The sequence below is a fragment of the Anabas testudineus genome, chromosome 7, assembly GCF_900324465.2.
Source record: "Anabas testudineus chromosome 7, fAnaTes1.2, whole genome shotgun sequence".
NCBI classification, from domain to species: Eukaryota; Metazoa; Chordata; class Actinopteri; order Anabantiformes; family Anabantidae; genus Anabas; species Anabas testudineus.
In genome coordinates this window covers 9055136-9068524 of record NC_046616.1, presented here as the reverse complement: position 1 = coordinate 9068524, position 13389 = coordinate 9055136, and the positions used below count along the sequence as shown (strand labels likewise).

The window sequence follows — 13389 nt, the reverse complement described above, 5'->3', positions numbered from 1 at the left end:
ATAATATTACTGACAGTGATAACTGTGAGTAATGCAGCTGACATGAAACAGTGGCTGCCAGTTCTCACAACAGTCCTGTTTGTTGATGAAATGTCTAAATTTGCAGGACTGTATTTAAAAAAACACTCCATGTAGCACTATTTTAAACCAACTACACAGCAGCATGAACACTATGGTTATTTGTTATGTGGATTTTTTTTTGATTTTCTGTAGCATTTCCTGCTGTTGAAAACCGTATCGATTGGTTTTATTTCATGCTATGTAAGATGAAACAGTTCATGTTATTATGAAAACATAGTATCTAAGATCTGTAAATGTACAGCAGCAGCTTTGTAATAGGATTATGTACTGTAGTAAAGTAATGATTGTATATGTGTAAACCTGAAGTGCCTCTCTGCCTCAGAAATTAAGTTGGTGACGGATGGTGTTGGATGTGGGTAGTGATGGGTAATAGAAAATGTGCATTTTATTTTTAAAAAACTCTTTAATATGTACCTAAAGGTTTGTTTTTACATATGATATTAAAGACATTCAAATGTATACCACTTGTTCTCTAATTTCTGAAAATACTATGTTACCATTTGTCTCTTTACAAACATTTGTGGGTTTTGTTCAAAGGTGAATCAGATGAATTCAATTCACTTCAGTTTTATATTTATAGCTCCAAATTACAACAGATCTCATCTCAAGACACAGTGTTTAAGGTTTAAGACCTCACAAAATATAATAACTGTATACACAATTATATAGAAGAGAAGGATTTTAAATTTTGTTCTGCATTTCGCAGGGAGTCAATGGAGAGAAGCTAATGTTCAGATAAGTTTCTAAGAAACCAAATACACTACCAGGGAAATGTATTAACCATTTATTTTTCTAGAGGACAGCTGTAATGTCTTCCTTTAAACGGTACGGGTGACTAATGGAAAAATACTCAGGGCTAAACAGTCCTGACCTCCTCATTCAGCTTTCGCCTTCTAAAACTATAACCTTGAATGGCAAACTGTTATGGCCTGTAAACAGAGGCTGGTGTCACACATGGTCGGGTCACGCTGCCAGCAGCAGTGTCACACTGCACTGATGCTGGCGGAAGCAGAAATACATGTATGCTTTTATGTAGGAAACTTGTTCATAAACCAGCTGTTAATACGTTTGGATGTTGTTTTGGATGAACCATTATAAATGTCTGCATACAGAAATACTGTGACCACTTTGTAGATGCACGTTATCAAAGATTGCTGCATTTGATTGATATCCTGAGTAACATCATAAACACAAGAGTGGTATCAAAGGCTGAGAAAACTTTACTTTTTCTTTCACTAAATAAACTAAACCTCCCTTTTATAGATATGCAGCAACACTACAAATGTATGATGATCTTACAAAACACAATGCTTTAAATTAAGCTGTAAAGTAGTATTGCTAAAATCCTGACTTACTCTTTACACCAGTGTGCAGTATGTTTGTGTCGGTGTTTGTGTGTGTGTTTATTGTCAAGGATGTGAACAATATCTGTAAACCAACATAACCTAGTGTTACTGAACCCAAAATAAACAAACACAACACTCAGCAGGTAACAGTGTTGATAATTCCATGTGTAAGACTCCAGCAACATGTCGATGCACATCTTGCACTTTTTTTGTATGTGGAGTTGTTCTCTGTGGAGAAGATACTGTATATTTCTCCAATTTCATTTCCTTATACCACTGAAGAGAAAATGAACTTGAGAGATTTGAATAATGTACTGGACACTTACTATAGGTAAGGCGGATACAGATCTGTTGTGAAATGATGTGTGGGTGAACACACAATTGCTCAAAGTCCCTTTGGCACAAAACTTGTTTTATTACACAACACTTCTTCTCTGCAAACATCATGTTGTTATTTCCTGTGATTAATGTTAGCCTGCTCTGATTCATCAACAAAAAACACTTTTATTATACCACTTTTAACACTGACAAAAATCTGTTTAGATGACATAGTCACCCATACATGAGAAGTTGAATAAGCATTTACACTATTATGTACATTGTATTTATGTAAACCAACAATATTTAATATTGAAATTTTTTATTAACTTGTTTTTAAGGTGAAGAGGATGTTACTTCACTGTGGCTGGGACACCACTGCCTAAACTACTGCCATTAGATCCACACCTGAAGTGGACATGCCCATACTACATTAAAGAAGATGAATGCAAACAGGTGAAGGGATAGAAGTAGGATGGTAGTTTTATATTTTGATTTGTCACAGAGGAAAAAAAAAAACATCATCTCATGGATGAGGCTCAATGTGTGCACAGGACAGACCTACAGCCATGAAACAGAAGCAGTACAAGTACATTAAGGGGTAGTGATGATCTAAAAGTTAGTTCAGTGGATATGTGTTGCCAGTTTAATTCTCTGACTTTGTCGATGCTGCTCCAGTGTGGCTGTCTGCAGGATGAAGCTCAGAAGATGCTGGTTAAAACACTTTCAGGTAACTGCTGCCAAATGTGGTTCAACCAGTTACTAAAAAACTTTTGCACTTACTTACTGCTTGTTTATTGGTAGCGTTCAATAAAGACGTAATATATATATATATAAAATATATTTTTTGATCAGCTTTTAAACGTTGTGTTTGTCTATATTTGTGATGTAGGTAAAAATCAGCTCTCATTCAATGACCAATTTATGGTAATTTCATTTCTAATGTCATGACTAAAAACAACTGGATGCTGGCCCGTATTTTAGTATGATTAATTTTTCCTGGTATTATACTCTGATATGCTGTACACTTAATCCAGCACCTATATTGATAGTTGTGATAACTTTGTTTCCATAGCTACATAACAAATTGGTCAACAAGAGAAAATGATGAGAAAGTGACATCAGTAAAACAAAGTGGGAAAAGAGACTGGTGAAGGTAAAGCAATAAACGTACTGGTAAAAAGAAAAGAAAGAAAAAGAAAACAGAGACTAGGGGAATGAGGAAACAGAATAATTATCGTAGATTTTATATTGTTTCAAAAATGCTTTGAAGATGATGTTATTGGTTTGTCAGATTCTTTTGATTATGACTGTTGCTGCATTTTATCACTTATCCTGAACGTTTTATCTCTGCATAAACCCACTTAACCAAACAAAGCTGTGGTCAACTTAACGAGCAGAGACATGCTATTTTTAATTTTCAATAGTCATCGATAGGTAAAATATTAACTAACAGTTAAACCTTTACCAGCTAGAAGCAGGTAAACAAGTGGAGAAATATATAAATAGCTCGCCATGTGCATTATTGTAGAACTGCTCCACTCAGTGTTCAAAATGAGAAACACAATACACAACTGAGGTTACACAGATTTAACACAGAAAAGCAATAAATACAATATAGTTTTCCACATTTTCATTATTGTGCAAACAAAAAACACTTACTGGTTTTACATAACAGCTTTAAATTGACAACTGAGGCACTCTTGGGATTTGGGAACTGGGCCACATATATCAAATGTGATTTTCTTTTGTTCAAATCTCCCGCTATATTCTATTCTCTCCGATTCAAAAAGATTAACTTCACATATTGTTAGAAACACATAGGTTTAAGTATCTATGTAGTAACTATGTTTTCGACTGTGAATCCAGTACCACGTGCCTTTGTCAAAAGAAATATGGAACACTTTAGTTTAAGTACCTCATTTATCATTTTAAGGTAGCTTTTATTATTTGTTTTATAACATAGCATATAGTTGTGAGCACATATTTATTGTGTATGTGTAAACTACAATTAACTTCTGGTTACATGGTATAATGAAGTTGTTATGGGATAGCATGTCCTTTTGACACATGTAGTTTCAAAAAACATTTATTAAAAGCATAAACACTGATAGGCTAAATATATAATGTTAGATAAAGGGACATAAAGACAATTGTTATTACAGAGGGATCAACTTAACAAAGTAGTGATAATTGCGGAAATTAATTTGTAGATTTACTCAAGTGCCATACTGTATTACAGTTTTCAAGTATTTATATTTTTGTTGGAAAATTCCTTCTTATGTTACCTCTACTCCGATGAAGTGAAATATTGTGGGTTCTTAATTTAAAATATGATTGGCTGATACATTAATAATAATAATTAATAATTATGTTGTGATACTATTTTGACTGTTATGAAAATACTGTTTTATGTAGCATTGCTACTTTTATGATCTCAGAGCACAATGGCAACTTTAAATTGAGAACAGATTTCATTATTTTGTAAATATTTACGCTGTGAGTCAGCATAGTGTAAACTAATGGCTATTTATAGATAGATAACAGTGTTAGCATGTAAGCTAGCAGTGTCTTCATGAAGAGCATCATGTGGCTAAAACGTACCTATTGCGAAACTAGCATTATGCACATTTAATACATTGTACAACAGTGAATACAAATCAAAAAAACAGTTTGAAATATGATATTTTAAAAAATGATTTGTTAGTCGTGTTTCCCTCTTTAAGTATTTGGTTGTAATTTGTTATTGATGTTTAAAAGCAGCTTTTAGCATCGGTTGTAGCCGCCGCTGTAGCCGTTTCCGGGTACTGTGCAGCAGTGGTGTTCTTGAACAGAGCTCATTTTCAACCCCGGGTAAATTTCTATTGATAAAACGACACGTTCCTTAGTTTGCTATTTATCTGACTAACATAAATATCATTAAGCTAATATAATCGCACCTTGTATTCTAAAACAGCCAGTTCTAGCTACCGTAAAAGTAATTAATCTAGTTTGCAGCTCCACTGTGCATCTCCGCAGAGGAGCCCGGAGAGACGGGAAGAGGAGGCATGTCGGGCGGGTGAGTGTGGGGATCTTAACGGTGCCTCATTTTTCTGTTCTATTTAGTTATTTATACTATGCTCACATAGCATCTGTAACCCTTTTAATTTCATTGTCGGTCCTGGCACAAGTCAAGTGGTTCGTTTTGTTGTGCGAGTGGGACGTTGTTTCCTGTCCGTCTAAAAGCGTGTTGTGTCGCGGTGGTGAGCTGGAAAAGCTGCACCCGGCTGTTTTCCACCACCAGCTGCACAGTCTAAAGTTTATTTAGCCATCTCTCTCCATCTGTGTATTCTCTATATAGTTTTCTGTCAGAGTCTCCAACATTTAAAGTATCAAAAACACCTTTTATTGTGTTCGAAGGCAGACAGGTTTGTTTGAGTCGCCGCTAGAGGCGCTCTACTCTCTGAAACAACAGTCAACGTCTCTTCATGCGTGTTCATGGGTCCTGCTAGCCAAGTTAGCTAATTGGAAGTTTGGGCAAAGTTGGTATGTAGGTTATGTACTTTGTCACCACTTCTAATTAATGTATCGCAGTAATTATGTCTTGAAATTCGAGCACTGTATTGTTGAGATATGCATAACGTTACGTTTCAGGTAGCGTTTTGTTGGGCTCGGAGCAGCTAAGCTAATCTTAGCTACTGAGCTAGCTCTGTGGAGCAGTACGTGTCTGCTTGTTGAATTAGCTTAGTGGCTGGAAAATGAAACACAGGCTTTGTTCACATGTAAACTATTAATGTTTAAAAATATGATGAAAAATATGAAAGTTTGATTTAGCTAGATTTGCTTTTATTTTAATTTGTAGGTCTTTATTCGCAGTGAAAACTATTCATACACCTTTTAAGAAATATTGTAGCTAACATTATCAGATAAGTACTATATTTGGGAGTGTTGGGAAATAAATGTAAAATTTTGTAGGAATGTAATACTGTAGTGTTGAACAATGTAATATATGGCATTGAGTATACTAACTATCATTTATTGCTTTGTATAGTATTTACCAGAAGCTTATAAAAACAAACTTAGATTCTCATGCAATGTTTAGTCCTGCCTTTGTATTTTATTTCTCATTTTTAGTGTTAAAATGTTTGCAGTAACTGTTTGATGACTTATCAAAAAATAAGGCACACGCTCTAATATTTAGTTGGGCACCCTTTAGCTTTGATTTGGCACTGTGTCATTGTTTCAGAAAGCTTTTGCAATTCACAACATTTATTTTCGTCCAGAGTTGCAATATTCTTTCGCTAAGATCTCGTATTGATGACGGGAGAGTCGGACAGCTGCGCCAGTCTTCTCTGCAACATAACATTGGTGAACCTAGACCTGACCAACTGCAGCAGCCCCAGATCATAGCACTGCCCCCACGGGCTTGTACAATGACACTAGGCATGATGGGTGCATCACTTCTCCTGCCTCTCTTCTTACCCTGATGCACCCATCACTCTGGAACAGGGTAAATCTGGACTCCTCAGATCACATGACCTTCTTCCATTGCTCCAGAGTCCAATCTATATGCTCCCAAGCAAACTGAAGCCTTTTTTCCTCAATAGCTTTACTAACAAGTGGTTGTCTGAAGGATACACTGCTGGTTAGTCCCAAACCCTTAACTTCCCGTCGCAGTGTGCGTGTGAAAACGATCTCACTTTCGCTATTAAACATAGCTCATGAGTTCTACTGTTTTTTGGGGTTTTTTTTTTTTGACGATTTGATTTCACCAAACAATCGTGATTGACGATCACGATTTGTTTTCCAACCACATTTCTTCCTGGAAAGAAGAAAGATGAATTTCCCCCACTATCCTTCCAGTTTTTATTAATGCATTGGACAGTTCTTAAGCCAGTTTTAATAATTAGTAATTATTCAATGGGAGGCTCTCCCCTATTTTCTTAGTTAAATCCAGGTGGAGACTTTTGTTTTGGATGGACAGTGTATGTGAATATATAAACAGAATTATTCTGAAGTCTGTTTGAAATATACATATTAGTGTACATTCTATGTGCTGAGATGTTTACTCTGTCTGTGATGTGTCTTTTTACTCTAATTGTCTTTACAGATTAAAATCAAATAATACATCTGTTAAATTTTTGGTTATGTGTGTTTGCAGCATAGAAGACGAGGGGGATAGTAATCTGTGCATTGACACAGACTCGGACACAGCAGATAAGAAGGATGGTACAAAGTGTAAAGTCAAGTGGACTCCGGAAGAAGTGAGTGAAAAGAAGACTTTTAATAACAACGCCTTTATGTTTATAGTTTAGAGACTCAACCTTTGACGGTATCAGAAGCTATTTACTATAATTTCAATTAGTTTATTAAGGTCAGTGACCAAAATCAAATGCTGCATGTTAGCAAAAAGAGTGGAATGAAGCAGAGTTGCAACATATACTAAGGAAACTTTTACACACAGGTGTTTTCCATTGATTGGTTAATTAGCTAATAAGAAAAGTAACTAGCTAAAACTAATAAACTGTAATATCAATAACTTAAAGATATTTTAATCTGATGTCTCTGATTTGCCTATGCTGTGATCTTAAAAGCATTAAATGATTCTGAGTCTGATTGAATTTGTCCCTGTGTGCAGGATGAAAATCTTAAAATCCTGATCAGCAACTTTGGAAAAAAAGATTGGAAAACCATTGCCAGTTTTTTACCTGTAAGTAAGTGACTGAAATAAATTAGGTTGAAAAAGAGAGAATAAACAGGAAACAAAAGAAAGTCCCACATCTTGTAGCTGTGTATCTGTCATACTGTTAAACTTTAAAAAAGGCAAAGCTCTGCATGCTAACCAATCTCAGTGTTTAATTATTTCAATCTACAATAATTCACCTACCTCTTTGCAATTTAAAAAGACACGTCAAAGGCATATCCTGTTTCTGTGACAGGGGCGGACTGAGCTCCAGTGTATGCACCGCTGGAAAAAACACCTGGATCCTGATCTAATCAAAGGCTACTGGTCCAAAGAAGAAGATGAAAAGGTAGAAAATCAGATCCAGAAATAGCGATTTAGTTTTAATTACCCAGTTTTAAATTGTATTTGTGTCTTTACATGTGTACAGATAATAGAACTGGTGAGCAGATATGGCACCAAACATTGGACTTTGATTGCCAGGCACTTGAAAGGGCGACTGGGGAAACAATGTCGTGAGCGCTGGCTCAACCACCTCAACCCACTGGTCAAAAAGACCTCCTGGACAAATGAAGAAGACCTCATCATCTACAAAGCCCACTGCATTCTGGGAAACCGCTGGGCTGAGATTGCCAGATTTCTCCCTGGAAGGTGCATTAGTTAGTGTTGATTGATTTACTGAAATACTGTAGATGACGCTGCTCTTTAAAAATGCCTGTTTTTAACCAGGGATGACACAGAGAGTTTAATGTACATTTTGGATTCATTTTGCAGAACAGACAACTCTGTGAAGAATCACTGGAACTCCACCATCAAACGTAAAGCAGAGTTGGGCTTGTTCAAGGATGAAGCTGACAGCATATCCCTGGATATTCAACAGTTTGTGGAGGACGAGGTATAGTACTTTTTGTACGATGTTTAGCAATTTGTAAAACTTTTTGGTGTTAGAACATATTTTAGTGTAGACGTTATGAATTAAATGGTTTTTTTTTTGTTACAGATGGACTTCAAGTGTGATGTTGTATTAGACGCTGAACCAGTAATGCCTAGAGTGGTGAGTTCTTTTAAACTTTATTTAAGCATTTAGCCATAGAGTGCATTGATGGCTGGATGTAGTAATATTTTTAGGGATGAGCGGATTTATCGGTATATTGGCAAATAAGATGGCCTTTCTAAAATATTTTGCACAAAATACACTTTTCCCATTAAAAACCTAGACTGTAGCATTTGCCATAGTTTAATGTATAGTGAGTGTTTCTTATACATAAAATTATTTGTTTAACTTTAAAATAAAATGAGAATTATTATTCAATTATTATTATTTTGGATATCTGTATCAGGAGAATTTCACAATTGGTGCGTCCCTAAATGTTTTCTTCCAATATGTTTCCAGCTGGCATTTTTGGTTTTACTTTTCTACTCATTGCTTTGTTGCAGATGCCAGAGAAAGATCAAAAGCAAAGAGAGCAACAAAACGCCAAGCAGAATACAGTCATTTTGGCACCAAAAAGAGAGTTCTCTACTCCCAGTCCTTCTTTGCCCCCTAGTACAAGTTCTAGTCCCACTTACAGCACAGGTGCTCCACCAGCAGCTGCTCCAGTGGACCAGAAAAAGTTTGCTGATGCAGCACTGAAGATGATCGCTGAAGACATGCTCCCACTCAGGTGACTGTTTCTGTGTCATTTTGAGGTTTTTATCCAGGGTTTTAAGAATATCCAGGTTTGGAAATCCTCCTTCCCTGGACAAAATCATATTTGTTACACATATCTACTCATTATTTAAAATGTATAATGCTAATTTATCTTGTCCTGGTTCTCTGCAGTTTTGTTGAAGGTGCAGGCTTCAGGTCATTCATGAGCACCATCAACCCTGATTATAACAAGCTGTCCCAGCGTGCCATGGGGCTGCATCTCTATGATGATGTGGAGAGAACTATTAAGCCTCAACTCATCCGTGATCTTAAAGCCTGCCTCGCCAAAACCAAAGATGGGGAGAGTGCCATTCATGTTACCTATGACCTCTGGGCAGGGGGTCAGTCCCAGTCATCGGAAGAACCCATTGTTATCGTGCAGCTTCACTTTGTCAGTGAATCCTGGCAGATCCGCCGGCCCATTGTGGCTTTCCGTCACCTAAGTCACAAAAACCTCAGCTCTGCTGTTGCCAGGGAGCTTGAAGGTGTGCTGCTGAGCTATGGCATATTTCCACGCAGCATTGGCTATATCCTCCCCAACCAGGCCAAAGAAGTCATGGCTTGGAACAGTTTGTTCTGTGACTACAAAATCATGTGCTCATCCAACAGGGGAGAACCAGATGGAGATGAAATAGTGGCATTTTTGTCAGACCAGATGTCAGAAACAGAGTGCCCTTTTTCAGAGCTGCAGATTGGAACGAGACTCACATGTGTGGCCAAAACATTGCAATTAGTGATCAAGGAGGCGTTGAAGAATTCCAGGGTAGTGGAAAACTTAATCTCACAGGCCCGCAATGTGGTGGCTTTCTTTAGAAACAATGCCTACTGGAGCGAGGTAGGTGCAATTAACAGCTTAAAGTATGATTAAAGTATATTATTTTAATATTATATTCTAAAGCCTTGTTAAATTTGTTGTGTGATTTGTTAATTGAAATCACTCAGCTATGAGAATGTGCTATTTGGCAGGAGATATAAGATAGATAAAAGAACAGGCACCATAGACAACACAAAGTAATAGTCTAATAATTACATTTCTTTTTTCTTTTAATTGTCTAAGAGATGTAGCTTTAAACATCTTCACTAATGCAGTTTTTGCTGTGCTTGGCTCATCTAGGTTATTAAGACTTTTTATAGCTGACGTATTTTTCTTGGCAACACAAATTTATTTAATTTATATTTTGTATTTGTTTTACTTTTGTTTAGGTTTTGTTGAAGGAGTGCAATGTGTCTCTTTGCCCTTCCTCCACTAACTGTCGCTGGAACTCTATGATGGTAGCTTTACGCCGTATGGTGCAGGAGTCTGCCTGGAGCGTGGTTATGACTCTCCTGGCCCAGGCTCGTATAGAGGCTAGTGACACAGCCAGTGCCCCACCTCTGATCATGGTCAAGAGGGAGCAAGTGGTTGACATCCTGAATCTCCTTGAGCCTTTTGAAGAGGTTTTGCAGGTAAAAGAAAATTAACGACAACTTTATTATTATAAATGCAGTGAATGTGTGTCTTTGTGGCCTTTAATCAAGTAACCAGCTTAAGAATAAATGTGTATATCACTCTGAATCAGTTTCCATTGTCTGCAATGGCTGGCAGTTTTACTAAATGTGCCACTGATGAAGGTCGGTTCAGCCGTTGATCTAAACTTCATATGGTCTATCTCATGCATCCAAGCTGGTGTTGATATTAACCATTCACATACAGTGTGCAGCCTTTGACAGTCTGGAGTGGAATAAATGGCTGGGCAATGCATGAGCAGTGGTGAAGGACCACTGTCTCAATGAGTTGTCCTGGATAATGCCTGTCCTTATTCCTTCAATTATCTGGTCAATACTGTCACCTTGTGGTAATTCAGTATAGATTTACTTTAAGCAAATGAATACATAAATCCTGTGATGTTGCATTATTTAGATCTTATCATCAGTTTTATACTGAGCCTTGGTTCAAGGACACTTCTGTTTCTTTTTTAACCCTTTGATTTTATCACATATCTGTCTAGAGAAATATATGTGTATAGTATGGGTCTTGTTTGCATATTAATATAAGAGAACATTTTCTTCTAATCCAGGTCTTGCAAGGAAGTGGTGTGACCATCTCTGCCATCATACCTTCCATTATTGACCTTGATAAGACCTTGGAGAGTCGTGTCACCAACTACACTCACTTCAACAAGGCACTGCGCACAGGCCTCCACACACACTTCCAATCTTTGATTCACCAGAAGGACATGATATTAGCCACTGTGCTAGACCCAAGGGTCAAATTGCAGGTACTGAGTTAAGACTGTTTTGTCTTGAGGAGAATGGCATCTATCATACTATATGTTTTTTTCATAACATTGATTTAGTTTTAGATTATTAATCAGATGTCTCACTTTGGCTTAAATTTTGTTTTCTAGCCATTTTCTCAAGAAGAACAGGAAGAAAAGACGGGTTTCCTGACACCTCCATCAAAGCATCAAGCTCGCACCATTGTGGAAACAACATTAGAAAGTATGGTCGCCTCATCATCTGCTCCTGTGGAGGCAGATAAAGACCAGATAAGCAAGGATTCAAAAAAGGAGAATGGTGAAAGGCAAAGCCAAGATAACATACTAATGGAGGCATCAGGTGCTAGCTCAGGGAAGAACAATGATGGAGTTAGTGGCAATGATCTCAAGCGCAAGTCCACCTTTGATTCCCTCCAACCGCCTGCCAAGACCATAAAGATGTCAGAGCTTGATGTTTACCTGTCAGAACCATTGTGGTTAAACAATTCCAGTGTCTTTTACTGGAAATCTGCATCTCGATTCCCTGAGCTTCAGAACATTGTCAAGAAATTGCTGTCAATACCAGCAACCTCAGGGGGCTTTGACCGGCTCTGTCCGATGGCAACTAGTATTGTAAGAGCCAAGAGGAACCGCCTGCCACCTCACACCACAGAGAGACTTCTTTTGTATAAAAACTCTTTAAAAACAAAGACTGTTAAAAAACCCAGTGGGGTCACTAAACACTGATGAACCACAATTTAGTTAGGTTATTCTGTCCTCATACTTGTATTAATGAAGCTCAGTGTCTTTGCTTACTTTAAATTGTGCTTCCACACCAAATTGGCATAGTGGTAAAACATCAGATAAAACAAACTAGCAAAATGTAGTATAGTTGCAGATATTCCAGCAGCAGCATGATGTTCAAGTGTAATGAAAATAGGCTAAATACAAATATCTCTTACTTTGTAATGGCAAGATACAGCACTGTTGCACACAACATTCAGTGTAAAAGGCAGCTTCTCTTTGCCCTTCACAGAAAATAGCTGGATGCATTTCAAAACAATTTATAATAAAGTAATGTAAGTTTGAATTAAGATACCTTTAGGACAAAAAATATATGCCTGATTCAGCTCAAACAAAAGTGCATTTCTCTTTGTGCCGTTACAGTGTCAAGCATGAAGAATTTTTGGATAGTTTGGCTCCTACTGGTAGCATTAAAGAAAGCAGTGCACACCTCTACTTTTATGCTGTAAAAAGATAATTCAGTAGCTTAAATGTCTGCCGATTCTCGTTGATTGGACTTTAATTTTAAGTAAATTAAGGTGTGGATAGCCAGTGCCTGGAGCAAAAATGTATTAATATGAGCCAGAAAATACAGTGTAATTAAACATTTTTTTCCCATTCATTTGTTTTTTTCGCTGATTGTTATTGAGCTATTTTGTAGTTTGTACACAAAGTGTGGATGGACTGTTGCATTGCTTGTAAATTGAATTGAGACTACACCTCTTTGTAAAAGCCATGTTTTTATTATTCTTTTACAATTTATTTAAATTTTATTCTTTGGTCAGTGGTGCATTGGAGGTGCAGTAGTAAATGGTTTTCTAAAGAAGGCTTGATGATTTATCAGCTATTTCTGCTGTTGAATACACTGTGATTCCAGGTGGTGGAGAAATGTCATTCTGCCTTTTTGACACATCAGCCATACAGCTTTTAAACAAGCTAAAGTTCACATTGAATAACAGTTTACTGATTTTATTGCCGTGCTAATAAACTCTGACGTAAGTTTGGGTCCTTTGACTTCTCTGCATGGCAAAATCCAGAGAATGTATTTGTATAGAATAATAAAGCAATTATTTTTGTACAGTTTGTGTATCATGGTCTTCATTTTTAGATTAATTTGTGTTTTGTAGAAGAACTATATATAACAGTATTCCTGTGCTCGCTCATATAGTCACTGAATGTAGTTTTGCTTGCTATAGTTTTTCATTTTGTTCACACTGACGATAGGAAGTAATTAGGGAAAATAAAATACTTAAAATTAAATCAAAGATTGAT

General features: G+C 36.8%; 1 protein-coding gene across 2 annotated transcripts; it reads left to right on the top strand.

Annotated features, from left to right (window-relative positions):
- The first annotated feature begins 4555 nt into the window (after nucleotides 1–4555).
- mybl2a (v-myb avian myeloblastosis viral oncogene homolog-like 2a) lies at nucleotides 4556–13197 on the top strand. 2 transcript variants are annotated; one of them, XM_026368849.1, is made up of 13 exons: nucleotides 4567–4598; nucleotides 4743–4803; nucleotides 6886–6988; nucleotides 7363–7434; nucleotides 7664–7756; nucleotides 7838–8058; nucleotides 8182–8302; nucleotides 8408–8461; nucleotides 8845–9071; nucleotides 9230–9932; nucleotides 10301–10543; nucleotides 11155–11355; nucleotides 11485–13197. In XM_026368849.1, the coding sequence occupies exons 2-13, from the start codon at nucleotides 4793–4795 to the stop codon at nucleotides 12079–12081; spliced, it is 2646 nt and encodes an 881-aa protein (XP_026224634.1). In that variant the 5' UTR covers nucleotides 4567–4598; nucleotides 4743–4792; the 3' UTR covers nucleotides 12082–13197. The 2 variants fall into 2 exon arrangements, with proteins under 2 accessions (XP_026224633.1, XP_026224634.1); XM_026368848.1 differs by having other exon boundaries at nucleotides 4556–4803.
- The last annotated feature ends 192 nt before the right edge of the window (nucleotides 13198–13389 follow it).

Coding starts and splice junctions, on each gene's coding strand:
- mybl2a (XM_026368848.1), top strand. Junction 8,303..8,407: donor AACAGTTTGTGGAGGACGAG/GTATAGTACTTT, acceptor TTTTTGTTACAG/ATGGACTTCAAGTGTGATGT. Junction 8,462..8,844: donor AACCAGTAATGCCTAGAGTG/GTGAGTTCTTTT, acceptor GCTTTGTTGCAG/ATGCCAGAGAAAGATCAAAA.